Source organism: Nicotiana tomentosiformis, chromosome 11 (assembly GCF_000390325.3).
Source record: "Nicotiana tomentosiformis chromosome 11, ASM39032v3, whole genome shotgun sequence".
Lineage (NCBI taxonomy): Eukaryota > Viridiplantae > Streptophyta > Magnoliopsida > Solanales > Solanaceae > Nicotiana > Nicotiana tomentosiformis.
Genome location: NC_090822.1, coordinates 20,706,882 through 20,726,722, shown reverse-complemented (window position 1 = coordinate 20,726,722; position 19,841 = coordinate 20,706,882). Strand labels below are relative to the sequence as shown.

At 37.2% G+C, this 19,841-nt stretch overlaps 1 protein-coding gene across 3 annotated transcripts; it reads right to left on the bottom strand.

Moving 5' to 3' along the window:
• Positions 1-264: 264 nt before the first annotated feature.
• Positions 265-4,104, bottom strand: LOC104094920 (uncharacterized). 3 transcript variants are annotated; one of them, XM_009600943.3, is made up of 3 exons: positions 3,847-3,977; positions 2,764-2,878; positions 265-822 (listed from the first exon to the last, which is right to left on the bottom strand). In XM_009600943.3, the coding sequence occupies exon 3, from the start codon at positions 815-817 to the stop codon at positions 416-418; it is 402 nt and encodes a 133-aa protein (XP_009599238.1). In that variant the 5' UTR covers positions 818-822; positions 2,764-2,878; positions 3,847-3,977; the 3' UTR covers positions 265-415. The 3 variants fall into 3 exon arrangements, with proteins under 3 accessions (XP_009599238.1, XP_009599237.1, XP_009599239.1); XM_009600942.4 differs by lacking the exon at positions 2,764-2,878 and having other exon boundaries at positions 3,847-4,104; XM_009600944.4 differs by lacking the exon at positions 2,764-2,878 and having other exon boundaries at positions 265-839; positions 3,847-3,962.
• Between the last annotated feature and the right edge of the window lie 15,737 nt (positions 4,105-19,841).

Below are 19,841 nucleotides of genomic sequence, written 5' to 3'. Positions count from 1 at the left end.
CCAAAATACTACCATTTTTTTTTTTAAAGTGTCGTGGAGTTAAAAAGAGAAATTCAAACAGGACAGGATTTGAATAGTTTGTTAACAAATAAATTTGTTCGAGGTAAATCCCCAGCAATTCTATTCTTTAACAATCTTTTTTGTAGTAACAATATAGATCTTTACTTCTTATAGGGGACTAATAATTCTGTTTTCATTAGGTAATTTCCCTTTTTAAAAGAGTGTTCTAATAACAAAACACAGCCAGTTTTACCTTATCAAAAATTACACAAAAGCCGAGCCAGTTTTCAAATGCCAAAATTAAGGTAAGTTACGCAAAAGGACATAATGCTCAAAATTATTTGATACTGCAAATCACTGAAACTCTATGAACATTCCATGTCTATTATCAGATCATCGTTGTTAAGTAAAAAACCTACTCTTGCACCGCTCTTCTAGCAGCATCTTCTTCTGCTTTCATCTTCCTCTCCCATTTTCTCTTCCTATAATCAGCTAACATTTCCGGCATTTTCTGCATCAGTTCAGCCGTCTTCTCCCGCTTTTCTGCTGATATTCTGTCACACTTATGTCCTTTCTGCTTGGTTCTCATTTCCTTCCTCTCTGGATCATATGGCCAATCTTGTCCAGCAAGGAGAACTTCCTTGCGTAGGCGAGCTCGATGGCGAGCACTGATGCCTAGTGGTTTCCATGCCCCAAGTTCCCAGTAACCCCAAACTCCCTTGGAAAGCTCGTTTTTGTATTTTGCCAACTTCTCTTGCCATTGATATTGATTTTCTCCAACCGCTTTTGCTACTGATTTCATAGCTTTTCCAGCCATTGTTCCTGGGGGAAAATAAAATCTAAGTAACTTCTCTATAAGCATTCACATCGTCAAGTTTTAGGTAAGTAATATTTGAATGAATGTAAGACGGCATTCTGAATTGGCTTGCTTTACATTTTATCAGCCTCATATGAATAGCTTTACATATTGATTAATAACATTGGATATATCTAACTACATAACACTGGGATCAGAATCGATGTTTTTCAGACCACTGATCCCCGCCGCTGCAGTTGTGGTATTCCCCAGCAACCCACCACTTCGCTATCCACTGTGGTTAAGTGGCAACCTATTCCCCACTTCCCCACCACACGCGAAACACCTCCCCATCTTTTGCTAAACTCTTTCTTTCCATTTATTATTTTCCTCCAAGGTGGATTCTTACATTGTAGAATATTAGAGATATGTTTTGCATTACATACGAATGGTGAATAATAAACTTTGGTAACTGAGACACAAATCTTAATCCGGGTCTAAATTAAGCATGTTATGTTAATTCAACATACCAAACATCGGATAGTAACCCACCCATAATAACCCAAGCGGGTTGTTATATGTGATGAACCAAGCAACCCTTAAGCTTAAAGTTAAATGAGTGAAGAAAAAACATAGATAAATCTCTCACCACTTTTTGCATACAAATAATGCAGATGAATGCAACTATCCTTGGTATTACCAGAAAGTAAAAACACAATACAGCCGGAAGTAGCCACCTGATGAAATTTTATCGTAAAGAAACCATGAAGGTTTTATCATGATAGAATGATCCCTATTTTGATTTGATGACCAATCTATGGATAACAGCTACTTCCAATCTTTGTTGGCATATCCCTCCCTCCCTTTAAGAGGGTCAAATACCAAAACAAAATCAACTGATCAAGATTTAGAATTATTACTAGGAGCAAATTCTCTAGGCGTAACCGGTAAAGTTGTTGCCATGTGACCAAGAGGTCACGGGGTTCAAGCCGTGGAAACAGCCTCTTGTAGAAATACAGGGTAAAGCTGCGTACAATAGACCCTTGTGGTCAGGCCCTTCCTCGCACCCCGCGCATAGTGGGAACTTAGTGCACTGGGATGCCCTTTTTACTAGGAACAAATTCTCTGCAGCGCTCAAAGCAGCTTGCTCCATTGTGATTAAGAAGGCAGAGCCATTTAGGACACTCAACTCAAGCAAGTCAGGCACCTAAGTTGCTCGGACTCAGGTGCAAGTGTCCGATACAGGTGTGGATCTAGAAGTCGAATTTTTTATGATCTTGATCTAAAGATTCAGGGGTACCGATCCAGGTATGAATACAAATGCGAAAATTCGGGTAAAACTAATACAAATATCTAAAAATAGAATTAATAAAATATGCCTAAATTATGAGACATTATGTGAAAAACTTACATGGTGCTTGTGCAGAAAGTTTCTCTTTTATTCTCAATTTCACCCTAGCTTCTGTATTGATTTCATAAATCATTGTATTTGTCTCGAATTTCTCCATCGATTTTGGTCAAAGTATCCGAAATCAATTGATCAAATCCGGTATGAATCTCATACTCACGCCCACGTCGTGTCGACGTGGGTGTGGCATCGAAAGTAAAGAGTCCGAACAACTTAGCCAGGCACATCTGTTGGGTTTAAACATCTGTTGGTTAAACCCAGTATAGATCAGTTGTTCAGCAGCACGCTCTCCATCAAACAATTAAAGGTTTAAATAACAAAAACAGAACACCCGCTACCAACTCTACCTAACCCCCCCTAAACCCCCCCCACCCCCCAAGAAAAAGAGAGCGGGAAAATTATCCCTTTCTTATGCCGAACTTGAAGTTCTTAAAATTAGTTGCAAGATTGTATGCATTGTGCAACTTCTTCTTTTTTATTGTTCTCTTGTCATGTTGGTCCCAAAATCAAGTCTAGAGAAGAAAGGCGCACTGTTGTATGAACTGAAAATGGGATGTACCTGTGTATAACTCCAACCTATGTTGCCGATATCCTCCAAATATTTTCTAGCGCCCATGTCGATCCCCTATGGTTTGGATGTAACTGTGGAATCTGCAGTGGATTTGGTTCTACACCTATGGCCAAGAAGTATAAGTCCATTGAGTATTTGGTTTGATTTTGGTTCTATATCATACATATATTCACATAAAGTATTAGAACACTTTTTGTTATACGATAACTAATGAATAAAATATTCTGTTTACAAAAAATTTAATTATACCAGCTTTAATTTAATAACTTTGATTAGTCGTTGAAGTATATACTTATATATTTATTGGTTGTATCATAACACCTGTACCCATAGTCCTACCTATATCCATGAATCCTAAGATTTAGGTGATGACGAATCTGACGTCTAAATTCTGTATCTGAGCAACAGACTCCGATGCCCCTCACGGCCTCACCATACAAAAAAATCAGCAAAATTGTAAGACACCTCTCTGATAAAGCTTGATCACTATCTAATAATTTATTGGTAAACAAAATAGCAGTTATTGATATTAGAGGTATTAAGTATCTAGTTCCCTAATATATTAACCTTGAGAGGTATTAAGTATCTAGTTCCCTAATATATTTAGACTTGAGGGACACCCAAAACAATGGCATTTCTAAACAAAGAAATCTTACAATACGCCAATTAAGCTTATCCTATATAAGCAAATAACATATACTTCACTTGGTAGGAGCAGAATTAAAGTTTTCCAGAAAGTAAAAAAAATAATTTTAACTTGCAAAATTCTTCCTTTCTAATTCAATTGTAGAAAATGAACAAATTGAGGATGTCAATGTACCTTATAACACAAATACAAATCAAGTTGAATCTACAACTAAGAGCAGAATACTAATTGGATAAAACACAGCATTTAGTTATGACATTCTCAAAATAGAAGCAAGAAAAGCGTGAAATTTAGATCGTTAATTGTTATCAAAATCTCAAATGTCTCAGCTGCGAGAAGAAATGAGGTGTCCATTCTCTTCCAATAGCAAGATTAATTAAGTTAAGAGGAAGAGATAGAGAGAGAGACGGCGGAAAGGGACTCACCGGAGAATTGCCGGAGCTGGACGGTGTTGGTTAATGGAAAAACGGCGTCGCCGGCGATTGGTATGGGCCGTAGGGTTTCGGTATGCTGCGACTTGCGAGCGTACGCCTTATTAATGAAAACAAAATTATAAAAGTATATAAATAGTATTCGAGAAATATTTTAGTTTTAGAATAAAATTAGAAAAACTTACAAAGTTATGAAAATGTTAATATATCCCTTTAACTAACTCGATAAAGAAGGGAAAAAATTACTCCACAAAATTATTCAGCTTTTGTGGGTGGTAAATCGTATTAATGTTAGGATGAAAATAAACATTAAGTTCTCGTAATTTATCCAATAATTTATCTATATCTTTATCATTCAATATGTATGAATCAATTTGCTCCTAAACTTACATATAGAAGATATAATGAACAATTGAAAAATTGGGACAAATACAGCTTCATACCGAAAGGTCATATTTTGCTCTCTTTTAGTAATCATGTCATATCGAAACAAAACACTCAATAATACTTATAAAATCAAAATATAAAATAGTTACAACATATTTTTTGCAAGCACAATATCGACCCATCATTGTTACAATTTTGATATATATATATATATATATATATATATATATATATATATATATATATATATATATATATATATATATTAAATAAAAAATTATTATTATTATTACTTGAAAAATAGTATAATTAATCAAAATGAACCAATAAAATTTTAGTATAATCAATCCAAACGTACATATGGTACTGCAAAATACAAATATTTTTTCTTTTGTCACGCTAGCACCTACTTGGTCATTGTCCTTATGATTGTTTTATAATATTTCCATTATAAAACCTTGTATGGCAACCTTTTTAAAAAAATATATTTAACGGACTATTTTATAGAATTATCTTATGTTGTAAAACTATTAATAGTAAATGTGGATGTTCACTACTCCCACTAATTTCACCTATAATGTAAATAATCTCCCACTACTTATCACTAGAGGTGGCAATTTGAGCACAAACTCATCCAACTCGTCCAACCCTCCCAGAGATTAATGGAGTAAGCTACAAACATTTTAGCTCATGAGTCTATTTGGGCTAAGCCCAAGTTATCCCATCATTTTATAGTCTATTCTGATCCATGAAGTAGCACAAATACAACCCATAAAACTCACCCAAAACCCAACTGAAGGCTTGTCTGAAAATTTACTTAGTTGCCCCATCATTAGTTGTTGTATCTAAGTTTAAAAATGAGAATCAAGGTGTTAAGTTTTAATGTAAATATGAATAATTTTGTATTTGAGTTGTGAAATTTACTTATTTAGAAATAACATAAAATATATTTTTGAACTTACAAATTTTAAATACTAATTTGTTATTTAAGAAAATATATTTTTGATTCTCAAAATACTAATAGTATTTTTTTTTTTTTGGAAAGGAGGAAGTACTTCTTAAGTGGGAAATAGGGCTTCTTGTGTCACATTGTAAAGAACAAATAATAACTACATAAATAGATATAAATCAAAGTTTGTACAAAAAATTATCTGAGTTGTTTTTTCCTAAAAGATTTAATTAACGAAGTTTTCGGAAAATTTTGTGTGGCCGGAAGGCTCTTTTCTAAATGAATTGTTTATGGAACAATTCCAACATCGAGGAAAAAAAACTTCAACTAGTCAAACCTTTATCTTGCACAAAAGATTTCTTCAAAAGATTTTCTGAAACATTATCTTTTTTTTCAACCGCTATTTTCTTTGCTTTTTTCTTCTTTCTATACACTTTTAAATATTTATTTAGTTTTAGAAAGTCATAAAAGCTCATGAATAGTCGAGTAGAAGATTAATCCATATGTGTTTCTTAGCTAAAAATTTAAAATTAAATATATAGCAATTCATCGTCAGTGCATGGAATGAATAATGAAGAAGCTAAGAAAGAAAGGAACATACATAGGTGTATAAAATGTAAAAGGCTTTGTTTATGCAAGATAAGCATGGTTCTAAAACATGGGTCAAGTTGGGCGGGTTGGGCTATGACCCACTGTTTAGCCCATCTTGACCCAACCCATCTTAACCCAAGTACACTTTGGGCTGGGATGGGCAATGACCCATTTATTGACCTAAACCATCTTAACCCAATCAAATTAAGCCCAACCTGTCCATTTTCCACCTTACTCATCACTATTATAATTGTAACTCTCACACCTCCATAACCCCTCCTAATGATCTTTCCCCATGATCTCAATTATTATTGCCATGTTTAAGACAATCATGTTTACCCGAAAAACGGATAGAGTTGAATTTGTACGGAGTTCTAAGGATATGTGATATCGCTTAATACAAATCGTAAGGATAAATAGAAATATCAAATATGGATTGCTAAGAATGCAAAATAAACAAGGTTGGAAAGAAGATGATTTTTAGGACTAAGCAAGATGAATCAATTAATGAATCCTAAAAGAATAATCCTTGAATATAGGAGAATATTGTGCTTGAATTACACTGTAAGCAAAAAATTATCCTTTACAAAAATATAGTCATCCTTTTTATAGTTAAAAATATATAGTGGGAGACCCATGATAAATCAGCTTTTTTATGATTCCTGCCAAGATTCTCTCCTCTAGTGGGATTGTAACGGCTCTTGTCTGTGAGCTCGATATTAACTCGAGCTCGATTCTGACTCGGGGTCAGTGTTGGTCGGTCTCTGAATCATAAGCTCGATAACTTTACTTTGCATCATAGTTCGATTTGGATTCGAGCTTGATAATAACATCGAACTCGACATTATCGATCCTTCGGGCTCGAAGCTTGATGACCCGACTTCGGACCTCAACCTGATACTATAAAGACACTTCTTCGATCCGATATATTACCATTCAAACCAGTCCGTACGAAAGACTAACCGGTTTTTACCTTATACAGATAGTCCCCTTGTTTCTCGAGAAGGGTGTAGCGAGAAACGACATGATTTCACAATGTCTCGATCAGATATAAGCTGACATTTGCATTGAGCCCGACCATGACGTATATGATATCTGTCAGTCGGTTTAGCTTCCCAAGGCATTTAATGCGTGTCAGAAGGTGGTCGGCCACTGCTGATATTGAACCGTCATTGCTTCAATCTATAAATAGCCCTTCCTTTCACCATTTATCACTTTTATGTCTTTAATCTTCCAAATTTTCTAAGTTTCTTCTGAGTTCATTCGTAGATCTGTGATTCTTTTCTGCAAAATTCTTCTTAAAAACCACAAAATCTTTATCACCTTCTTCAAATCAAAAAATGGTGAAGATATCAAAAACAGTCCCCCAAGAAGAAAAAACTTCTTCTTCCCAATCCGCCGCCGACAAAGCACCGGTGGATCCACGGCCTGAGGAGTGCGTTTCGGCGGCGTGTGTTCTTACCTTCGATTTCAAACTCGATAAAGGTTCGATGGTTTCCGGCCGATGTGAGCCCGTATCGAGATATATTTGTTCGATAACCGGGGGATATATCGAGCAGATAAAAAAAAGATTGTAACTGGGGGAACAAAGAAGTGGTAGTACCGTCTCCCGAAGAGGATATTACTACTCACGTGAAAGGGGTTTTAAGTGTGTACACTTACCCTTTCACGTTAGGTCCCCTCGACCCTGTTATCATAGATTTTTATCGTAAATACTTAATAACCCTAGGCCAAATTCACCCTTCTTTTCGGATCGTTATTTTGATCCGATACTTCATGAACAAAATCGAGGTGATGCCTTTCACCCTTGATTATCTCATCTGATTGTACCACCCTCGCCTTTTTCGAGGAGTATTAATTAAACTTCAGCGTCGAGCTACCAAGGCTTTGTTCTTGAGCATAGACGAGGATAGGGATCGAGGCTGGATGGGCAGGTTCGTCCAAGTAAGGACTTCGAACTTGATTCCGATTGAAAAGATGCCTTTTCCCGAGGAGTGGAACATGAAGCGTAAGTGTAATTTTGTTGTTATCTCCAACTATTTTGCTCTTTCATTTCTTTTCTCACCGATATCCCCTTTTTTGTGATGCAGCGGTTCCCTGGATGTCCGGCGCAGTTTCTGATCTCAAGAACTGGGTACGGGATCTGGCTTCGACCTTCACATATGTCGAGTGCTCATGGCGTGATTTGTCAAAGGGCCTATAGGAGGCCAAAAATCATGGTAAGCCCCTTTCTCATATTTTTTGGTAGCTCGAACGGGACGCTTTCCTTTTACTTCAATAAATTTTCCCGTATGTAGGTGTGGGCAAGGATGCGATTTTGAGGCCCTCATCCATCGAGGAGGAGGCTTTGACATCCGTTCCAAAGCCAGTGAAGGATAATAAGATGAAATGGGCCTCCATTCCCGAAGATCCATAACCAAAGAAGAGGACGGCTCGTAAGCCGAAGAAGAATACAATTCCCTTGACCATAGAATCAGTTCTGCATCTAAGGGATGAAGACAAAGAATAAGAAGAAGAAAAAGAAGAAGAAGAAGAAGAAGAAGAAGAAAACGACGGGTCTGCGCTGACGGCCCGAACGAAGAAGACCACCGATGTTCTACATGCAGCTGGATCGATGGTGGTTTATAAGGCTACGCTCGAACTGAGGATATAGAGTGCAACAAGCTTTGAATCAGGTAAGCCTTAAATTATTTTGTTGGCATTACCTTTATGTCTGCTTTTCTTTTCTAACTTCGCTTCTTCTTTCTTTGTAGGCCGTGACAGTTCATCGAGAAGCATGTTCTAGGTCCCGAACCGAGCTGCGTCGATATGAGGCCGACCTTCAATGGGTTACGGAGCCGATGTTGAAGCCTTGGCTTCCTATGATGACAATGATGATAATGATGATGAAGGTCGATATGAGGCCGACCTCGAACTGAGTTGGCCAAGGCTCACCAAGATCAGACCGATCTGTCCGAGCAGGTAATGATACTTTTAAAAGCCTATGGGCTCGATACCGGAACGATGGCTAATTTTTTGATTTCGCAACTGTAGCAGAAAATTGAGATGATCGGGAAACTCTGTGAGGAGGTCGATGTGATAAAAGCGGAGTCTTTGAAGTGGAAAGAAGGTATGGACTGCTTTGCTGCAGAGAAAGAAGCTGCTCGAGCCCAATTATCGTCAGCCGAAAACCAACTTCAAAGTATGAAGGAGAAAAGCTTGGTTCAAGCAAGAAGAATAGAGGAGCTCGAGGCTCGGTTGGCCTCTGAACTTGCCAAGGCCGAATCTAACGCCTTTTACGGATGCACTCGTGGCCGTCTATCGGGACGATGCTGAAGCTGCCCAGGTCCAAGTAAGAGAGGCAGTCGAGACCACCGATACTCGAGCACATTGGGTCGCTTAACTTGCTAAGTGCCGATCTCGGAGGGAGACCCTCGAGGAGATCCATGCTCGAGGCTTCGATCTCGCTGAAGAGATAAAAAGGGCTAAAGAACTCGAAGCCGATGCTGAAGCCTTGGCTTCCTATGATGACAATGATGATAATGATGGGAGTAAGAGCGGGTAAAAGTAAGAGCGGGTCCGAGAATGGGGGGGAGCCCGGTGGAGAAGAGACCGCTCCCGGAGATAACCAAGAAACTTAGCCCTTAGTTTCTATGTTGTAATCAATCATGTAAACAATCTTGTGTATATATATATAATATCTTTTTCTTTTACCGACTTGCTTCTATTTTGTTTCCTGCCTTGTGAAGATTTTATTCATGCCTTATGAATGTTTTCATAAGGATTTAGGTAATTTGATCGAATTTGGACTTCGTAGTCTTTATAACCGAGTGAGTAACCCTTAGGCTTATTAGTTGAGTGAGTGATTCGAATTCGAAGTAATATAACTCGTAGGCATAATAGTTGAGTGAGTGCTTATTCGAACTCGAAACAAAAGTAGCCCGTAGGCTTAGTAATCGAGTGAATGATTCGAACTCGAAGTAATGTAGCCCGTAGGCGTAGTAGTCGAGTGAGTGCTTGCTCAAACTCAAAATAGAAGTAGCCCGTAGGCTTAGTAGTCGAGTGAATGATTTCGAACTCGAAGTAATGTAGCCCGTAGGCTTAATAGTCGAGTGAGTGATTTCGAACTCAAAGTAATGTAACCCGTAGGCTTAATAGTCGAGTGAGTGCTTGCTCGAACTCGAAATAGAAGTAGCCCGTAGGATTAGTAGTCAAGTGAATGATTTTGAACTCGAAGTAATGTAGCCCGTAAGCTTAATTGTCGAGTGAGTGATTTTGAACTTGAAGTAATGTAGCCCGTAGGCTTAATAGTCAAGTGAGTGATTTCGAACTCGAAGTAATGTAGCTCGTAGGCGTGGTAGTCGAGTGAGTGCTTGATCGAACTCGAAATAGAAGTAGCCCGTAGGCTTAGTAGTCGAGTGAATGATTTCAAACTCGAAGTAATGTAGCCCGTAAGCTTAATAGTCGAGTGAGTGATTTCGAACTTGAAGTAATGTAGCCCGTAGGCTTAATAGTCGAGTGAGTGCTTGCTCGAACTCGAAATAGAAGTAGCCCGTAGGCTTAATAGTCGAGTGAATGATTTCAAACTCGAAGTAATGTAGACCGTAGGCTTAATTGTCGAGTGAGTGATTTCGAACTCGAAATAATGTAGCTCGTAGGTTTAATAATCGAGTGAGTAATTTCGAACTCGAAGTAATGTAGTACGTAGGCTTAATAGTTGAGTGAGTGCTTGCTCGAGCTCAAAATAGAAGTAGCCTATAGTCTTAGTAGTCGAGTGAATGATTTCAAACTCGAAGTAATGTAGCATGTAGGCTTAATAGTCAAGTGAGTGATTTCGAACTCGAAGTAATGTAGTATATAGGCTTAATAGTCGAGTGAGTGCTTGATCGAACTCAAAATAGAAGTAGCCCATAGGCTTAGTAGTCGAGTGAATGATTTCGAACTTGAAGTAATGTAGCCTGTAGGCTTAATTGTCGAGTGAGTGATTTCGAACTCGAAGTAATGTAGCCCGTAGGCTTAATACTCGAGTGAGTGATTTCGAACTCGAAGTAATGTAGCCCGTAGGCTTAATACTCGAGTGAGTGCTTGCTCGAACTCGAAATAGAAGTAGCCCGTATGCTTAGTAGTCGAGTGAATGATTTCGAACTCGAAGTAATGTAGCCCGTAGGCTTAATAGTCGAGTGAGTGCTTGCTCGAACTAGAAATAGAAGTAGCCCGTAGGCTTAGTAGATAGTCCCCGAGTGAGAATGGTTGCTTGAACTCGAGTCGGTGTAGCCCTTGGGCTTTATAGTGAGTGTTGATCGAACTTGTTGATTTTTCGGTTGGCAATCCACGATTTACGGGGTAATGGTTGGCACTTTAAGTTTGTTCGCGTAATAAGTGTCAAAATAGGGGAAGTTTTCTTGGATATAAGATATCGATAAAGAAGAAATATTTCTTTGTAAGTCATTATATATGTGTTCATATTTTGTGTCAGGGCTCGGGCCAACTACATGGGCATGGCTCATTTGACCATTTGGCCCTTACAATTTTTCCTATCGAGACCCTGTTGCCATGAAATAACGAAGTAACTTTCTTTGCATCGTACTTGATAATTATCGTTGATATGTTCGATGACGATGGTATGTCCCCCCAGTATTCGAGGTTGATTGTAAGGAGGCCTTGAATACTGTTGAATTGTTTCGAGTTAGCACGATCAATGGTTGCCTCGTTAAAAAACCTTGCCGAGAAACCCATTTGGGACAAAACCGGTCTAAGGAAAAAAAAAGTGCAACGCGTGCTTCCAGACCTAAGGCTTCGTGTTGAATAATCCATCTTTGTTCCTGATCGAATTCATTAACCCTCATCTTTGGTCGAACACCTGCAAGATTAGTTTTGAAATATAATTGAATGGGGGGGGGGGGGAGGTCGTACCTTAGCAGTAGTATCGTTTTAGCCGTTTATCACACCGAGCTCGTAGGATTTCCATTATACGTCCGGTTTCGATCTTTGATCGATCTTTGTTCTTGGTTGGCATCCCTTTTAATAACGGACCCAGAACCCAACTGGTCGTCTTCGATTCTTATTTTGGATTGATATCGATTATGCGCATCGGCCCAAGTAATAGCTGGGTACTCGATCAGGTTATGATTCAACCACCGTGAAGCCATCGAGCTTCATTCGTTTAGACCTTGAGTGAAAGCTTGAACATCCCAATCGTCTGTGACTGGTGGTAGATCCATTCGTTCCATTTGGAAACGAGATACGAATTCTCTTAGCATCTCGTTATCCTTTTGTCTTACCTTGAATAGATTCGACATCCTGGTCTCGACCTTTATGACCCCAGCATGTGCTTTTACGAAAGAATATGCAAGCAAAGCAAAAGAATCGATAGAGTTAGACGGTAAATTATGATACCATATCATTGCTCCCTTTGTCAGGGTTTCACCGAATTTTTTCAATAATACAGATTCGGTCTCATCGTCCTCTAGATCGTTCCCTTTGATGGCACATGTGTAAGAGGTGACATATTTGTTGGGATCGATCGTTCCATTATATTTAGGAATATCGGGCATGCAAAACTTCTTTGGGATCGGTTTAGGAGCCGCGCTTGGGGGGGAAAGGCTTTTGTGTAAAATTTTTGGAATCTAGCCCTTCAGTATCGGTGGTGCCCCCAGGATCTGATCAACCCTGGAGTTATATGTTTCCACCTTCTTGTCGTTTGCTTCGATCCTCCTTTCTTCCGATTCTATTCGTTTGGTCAGTTCTTCGAACATCTTAGCAATTTCGGGATTAGTCCCCGACTCCTGCTCATTTGATTTCACTATAGCTGGTTCTGTTGTATGGGTGATTTCTCGGGGTTGATTGGGCACCAGTCTACTCAGTACCTGGGTTTGACTCTGCAACTGAGCTATCGCTACCTATTGAGCTTGTAATATTTCGAAAATCATACGCAAGCTGATTCCATTTTTCTCAACGTTATGGGTGTCTCTAGGTGCAGATTGAGCACCACCATGAATGCTATTTTCAGGCTCAGAACGTTGGTTTTCCTCAATAGCCACATGCGAATTAACGTCTAATGGTATTTCGACTCGAGCTCCGACGGCGTAGACAAGTGGTCTTTCGGTACTGGGTGTCAAGTTGTTGTTCTCATCCTGAAGACCAGCTTCGTTGTCGATAGGTAAGGCCATTTGATTGATAATTGGTCGTTGCTAATCCGAAATCCAAGATACTTTCGGAAACAAGCGCAAAATGGTGTGTTTTTGCAGATTCGTATCAAATAATCACTGTTATCCTTAGCCCCACGGTGGACGCCAAACTGTTTACCCGAAAAACGAATAGAGTTGAATTTGTACGTAGTTCTAAGGATATATGGTATCGCTTAATACAAATCGTAAGGATAAATAGAAATATCAAATATGGATTGCTAAGAATGCAAAATAAACAAGGTTGGAAAGAAAATGATTTTTAGGACTAAGCAAGATGAATCAATTAATGAAGCCTAAAAGAATAATCCTTGAATATAGGAGAATATGGTGCTTGAATTATAGTATAAGCAAAAAACTGTCCTTTACACAAATGTAGCCATCCTCTTTATAGTGGAGGATCCTACTTTTATATATAATTAAAAATACATAGTGAGAGACCCATGATAAATCGGCTTTTTTATGATTCCTGCCAAGTTTCTCTCCTCTAGTGGGATTGCAACGGCTCTTGTCTGTGAGCTCGATATTAACTCGAGCTATCGATCTTGACTCGAGCTCGATTCTGATTCGGGGTCAGTGTTGGTTGGTCTCTGAATCATAAACTCGATAACTTTACTTTGCATCATAGTTCGATTTGGATTCGAGCTTGATAATAACATCGAGCTCGACGTTGATCGGTCCTTCGGGCTCGAAGCTTGGTAACCCGACTTCGGACCTCAACCTGATACTATGAAGACACTTCTCCGATCTGATGTATTACCATTCAAACCAGTCCGTACGAAGGACTAACCGATTTTTATCGTATACAAATCATTTTGTCACCTTCTATGTAATGGAATAGAGGCATGAAATATGATATGTAATACACTTGAACACTTGATGAAATAAGAAATCTATTTTTTGTTCTCTTATTCTATTACTTATCTTCTTATTTTATATTGTTACTTTGAGCTACATTTCTTAATACATTATCAACACGAAGTCTTTAACCTTAAGGTTAAACTCTAATCTTCTCCAAGTTAAGTTCCCACTCTTCTATCCACTAGGTATATACTTTTAACTAATCATGTTCATATGTCATTTAGTTTTCATGACTTTCTTTTACACTCAAATATCTATATGATGAAACAATGATTGGTTATACTAGTCGGTCCTATTTTTACATCTTAAACTTTTGCATTTACTGTTTTTGTTTTCCGAATGATTTGAAAATCATTTACTTAATAAAACAGATACAACATGCTTTATACTAAAAACTTGTCAGAGATAGTGTGAAGTTCTTATAAGCCTAACTAGCCTATTAGGATATTATTTGTGTGGAAACTATTTGTTAAAAAAAAGTACTGTTTCTTTTTGGAATTGTTAATCATATAGTTTATATAGGTCACACTTTTATAATTAAGTCAAATTATTTCTTTTTGGTATTATTCTAATAATTTCTAATTATTTATCTTCTTTGATAATTTTTACTATGTCGAATTTGTCAAAGCTTGAGTTTGTGGCACTTGACATTTATAGAAAGAATTAATTATCATGGGTTCTCGATGCTGAGATTCACTTAGCCGCTAAAGATCTTGGTGACACTATTACTCAGAGTAATGAGGCATCAATCCAGGACAAAGAGAAGGCCATGATTTTCCTTCATCGTCATCTGGATGAAAGTTTGAAGGTTGAATAATTAACAGTAAAAGATCCACTTGAATTGTGGATTGGTCTGAAGGAAAGGTATGATCACCTTAAGGCTACGGTATTGCCAATGACTAGATATGTGGATGCACTTACGGTTGCAAGATTTCAAGACTGCACGTGAGTATAACTCTGCTATATTTTGAATAACTTCCCGATTAAAATTATGTGGGGATCTTATGAATGATGAGGATTTGTTGGAAAAGACTGTGATTTTTCATGCCTCAAATATGGTATTACAGCAGCAATACCGTAAAAGGAGTTTTAAAAAGTATTCGGAATTGATCTCATGCCTTCTGGTGGCTGAGAAACATAATACCCTTTTGATGAAAAATCATGAAACCCGTCCCACAAGGTCAGCTCCGATTCTTGAACATAGCAGCGAGATGTGATAAGTCTGAAAAAAGGCAGAATAATTATCATGGCCATATGAATGTACGTGGGCATGGCAATGTCAAGAGACAATACAATAATCGTCATCGTGGTGGCCATGGCAAACGAGAGAACAATATGGGTTCTTAAAACAATCCTTCAAGAGTAAAAAACGGTAACTACCACCACTGTGGCATGAAAGGTCATTGAAAAATTGAATGTCATGCACCTAAGAATTTTGTCAGGCTTTATCAAAACTCCATCAATAGAAAGGCAAATAATGTTGGAGCATCTTCTGCTAATGCCCCAGTGGATTCTCACTTGACCTTTAAAAATAATTTTGAGATAGGGCCTTCAAACAAAAATGATGATAATGTCGAGGCAAATCTTGCTTTAAATGATGATGATTTTGAAGTCCTCGATGATCTTACTCATTTGAAAGTTGATGACTTTTTTGGGGATCAAAGCTAAAGTTTGATCATTTTACCGGGGAATGCAATTATGTTGTTATTTTTATTTTCAGTATTTTTTTTGTCTCATTCTAAAGTTATTTTTATTTTCAAGTAGTACTTAAGTTGTCTTATGTTATTTTTGTTGTTGGTGTTGTTAGTTTTTCTGTATTTCTTATGGTATACTTTTATTTTTATGAAGAAAATAAAATTTTCCAGTCTTCAATTGGATCCAAGATGAGTAATGAAGATTTATGCATTTTGGATAGTCCTATAACTCACACAATATTAAGAGAAAAGAAATTTTTCTCTTATTTGGTTATGAAAAATGCTTATGTTAATACAATATATGGTAGTACAAAATTAATTGAGGGCTTTGGAAGAGCGGCCTTATTAATACCTGGAGGAACGATATTGACTATTAATATTATATTATATTGTAGTAAGTCTCAACGAAACTTGTTGAGTTTCAAAGCTATTCGCCAAAATGGCTACCATATTGAGACCTCTAATGAAGGAAAGGTTGAATACTTTTATATGATTACAATAAAAGTGGGAAACAAATGTGTGCATAAATAATTACCCGCATTTTCTTTTGGGTTGTACCACACAAACATTGGTGTGATTGAATCACATGCCATAGTAAAAAAAGGTTTAGTACTTCTAGTAACTTTATCATTTGGCATGACCGGTTAGGCCATCCCGGTTCTAATGATGCGCAGAATAATAGAGAATTCAAATGGGCACACATTGAAGAACAAAAATGTTGGTTCCCCAAGTACACGCAAATATACGTGGCCGTCAAGTAATAAAGTGACTCGAAAGTCGGATGTCGAACCCACAAAGACTTAGAGTAATTGTTAACTAAGCAAACTAAAATCAATTTAATGTTCAAGATAATCAAGAGTGTTATTTTTATAATTAATCTACTATTGCGGAAATTAAACAAGTAACGACTAATTTTTCAAGAATGCAAATGTATATGATGAGATTTTAATTAGAGGAGATGAAGATTCGAGGGTTGTGGTTGGTTTATCAATCCTATTAAGTTCAATAATCACACTCGCTAATCGAGATTATCTATGGTTGCTAATTGACTGGATCGTTTATATGAATAGCATGTTCCCACAATACTATTCGCCTATCCACAATATATCAACCCTATATTCCTATGGTATTGAGTCTATCATGAACAAATATAATACGGTATTCAACTAAGCAAGACTGTTAGGTATATTTCTATCCTAACTGCGAAATCATTCCCCGAGCCACGGGTTCAGAAACAAGCTCTCTTTAATTATATTCTAATCTAAACATGGCTGTCCCAAGCACAACATATATAGTAGGGTGAAATGATAGCTACAACAAGTCACAAGTTAAAACTAAAATTAAAGAAACAACCACAAGATGATAATCTAAATTAACGAAGATGTAATTGGTAAACGTTAATAATCATGTCAACCACAACCCTAAAAACTAGAGTGCTTAACCACTCATGTTCGTAGTAACAAATTTTCAAGTATTTTGCATAAATAAATTATAAAGAAAAGATGAAGGAATGAAGAACTCGATGATTTTCTCCTCCAAAAGTTATTCCACATAATGTTCGTGCCTCCAAATAATGTCCACCCCTAAAAAAATAGACCCCTTTTATACATGTTGGAGACGTGTAGGGCTGAAATCCCCAAGTCCCAGCCGAATTAGGACAAAATCCGCCCTTTGGCATCTCGCTTGGGGCCTGGCGCCAACCTGGACAACAAACTTTTTTCACTTCTGTCAATGGCGTTTTTGTTGGTGCCTAGTGCGAATCTGGACAATGAATATTTTATCATGCTGTCAATGGCGTTTTGGTTAGTGCCTGGCACTAACATGGGCACCAACTTATATTTCCTCCAAATTCTTCCCTTTTTTACGTCAATTTGTATGAAAACTCTCCAAATCACTTTCAATTGATTCCTACACATACAAAATACCGTTATTAAGCTCGAATCATAAATATTCACACCAAAGTTAACAAGATCAAGGCTTAATGCAAGGCAAATTACATGCAAAAATATGGAATTTTAGCCAAACATCAAAGAAAATTCTTCAATATAAGCAATTTTCTTATAATGTTTGTTCTCAAGGAAAATTGGTTATTAAACCATCAACAACTAAAGTTGGGATTGAATCCCATGCATTTTTGGAACGTATACAGGGTGATATATGTGGGCCTATACATCCTCCATGTGGAACATTCAAGTATTTTATGGTCTTGATAGATGCATCTACAAGATAGTCACATGTGTGATTATTATCAACTCGCAATATGAAATTTTCGAGATTGTTGGCTCAAATAATAAGGTTAAGAGCATAATTTCCAGATTATGCAATTAAGACAACTTGTCTTGATAATGCTGGTGAATTTATATCTCAGGCCTTTACTGATTATTGTATGGCCACTGGAATAAAAGTTGAGCATCTGGTTGCTCATGTTCATACTAAAAATGGTCTAGCAGAATCATTGATTAAATGACTCCAATTAATAGCTAGACCATTGCTAATGAGGACAAAACTTCCCCTTTAAGTGCGGGGACATGCTATTTTTCATGCATCAGCACTTGTGCGCATAAGGCCAACCAGTTATCATGAAGTTTCGCATTACAGTTGGCTCTTGGTCAGGAGCCAAATATTTTCCATCTAAATTTTTTTGGATGTGCGGTATATGTTCCAATTGCTCAACCACAACACACAAAGATAGATCCCCAAATAAGTTTGGGAGTATATGTTGGTTATGAATCTCCTTTAATTATTAAATATTTGGAGCCTATGACAGGAGATTTGTTTACAACCAGATTTGTTGATTGTCATTTTGATGAATCGGTTTTCCCAATATTAGGCAGAGAAAATAAATAGCTAGAAAAAGAGATAGATTGGAATGTATTATCTCTATCTCATTTAAATCCTCATACAAATCAATGTGAACAAGAAGTTCAAAAGATCATTTATATACAAAATGTTGCAAATCAACTGCCAGATGCATTTACTAACCTTCCACGAGTTACTAAATAGCATATTTCAGCTGTAAATGCTCCAATTCGAGTTGATGTCCCTGTTGGACAATATGATAATGCAAATGAGTCTAGGTCACGCCTTAAACGTGGTAGACCAATGGGTTCCAAGGATAAAAATCCTCAAAAGAAGAAATGAGCAAATAATCAAGTTGATCATAATGTGAAGGTAATTAATCAAGAAGAGCATAAAGACATAACAGTTGATAAGACCTCACAGGAGGTTCAAGTACCTGAAAATGATGAAAATAAAGATATCTCAATAAGTTATGTCTCTACTGGAGAAAGGTGGAACCAAAATAATATTGTTATTAGCAACAGTTTTGCATATAATATTGCAGTTGAAGTAATGCAACAAGATGAGTATCTTGAGCCAAAATCTGTCGAAAAATATAGATAGAGAAATGACTGGCCAGAATGGAAAAATGCAATTCAAACGGAATTGGCCTCACTCGAAAAAACGTGAAGTTTTCGAACTAATAGTTCGAACGCCTGAAGGTGTCAAGCTAGTGGGGGTAAAAATGGGGTTTTGTGCAAAACTGAAATGAGAAAAATGAAGTCGTAAGATAGAAAGCACGACTTGTGACACAAGGTTTTTTGCAAAAGCTTGACATTGATTATATGGAGATATATTCTCCTGTGGTAGATACAATTACCTTAAGGTATCTAATAAATCTGGCAGTCCATGAAAAGCTTGATGTGCAGTTGATGGATGTTGTCACAACCTACTTATATGGCTCATTGGACAATGAAATTTTTATGAAAATCCCTGAAAATTTAAAGTTCTTGAAGCACATAAAAGTTCAAGTGAAACTTATTCAATAAATCTTCAGAAATTCTTATACGGATTAAAGCAATCAGGGAGGATGTGGTACAATCGCCTTAGCGAGTATTTGCTAAAGGAATGGTACAAAAATGACCCTATTTTCCCTTGTGTCTTTATTAAGAGGCCTGGATTTGAATGTGTCATCATAGATGTATATGTTGATGACTTCAATATCATTGGCACTTCTAAAGAGATTCCAAAGACTGTAGAGTGTTTGAAGAGAGAATTTAAAATGAAAGATCTTGATAAGACAAAATTTTGTCTTGGCCTACAATTTGAGCATGTAAAAAATATAATTTTTGTCCATTAATCAACATACACTGAAAAGGGTTTAAAGCGATTTTACATGGATAATGCACATCCATTGAGTACCCCAATGGTTGTGAGATCGCTTGACATAAATAAAGATCCATTTCAGCCTCAAGAAAATGATAAAGAGCTCGTTAGTGATGAAACTCCATATCTTAGTGCAATTAAGGTGCTGATGTATCTTTGCCAACAATACCCGGCCAAATA

Bases quoted from the DNA above. Each gene is read 5' to 3' on its own strand.
- LOC104094920 (XM_009600942.4), bottom strand. From the start codon at position 817: ATGGCTGGAAAAGCTATGAAATCAGTAGCAAAAGCGGTTGGAGAAAAT.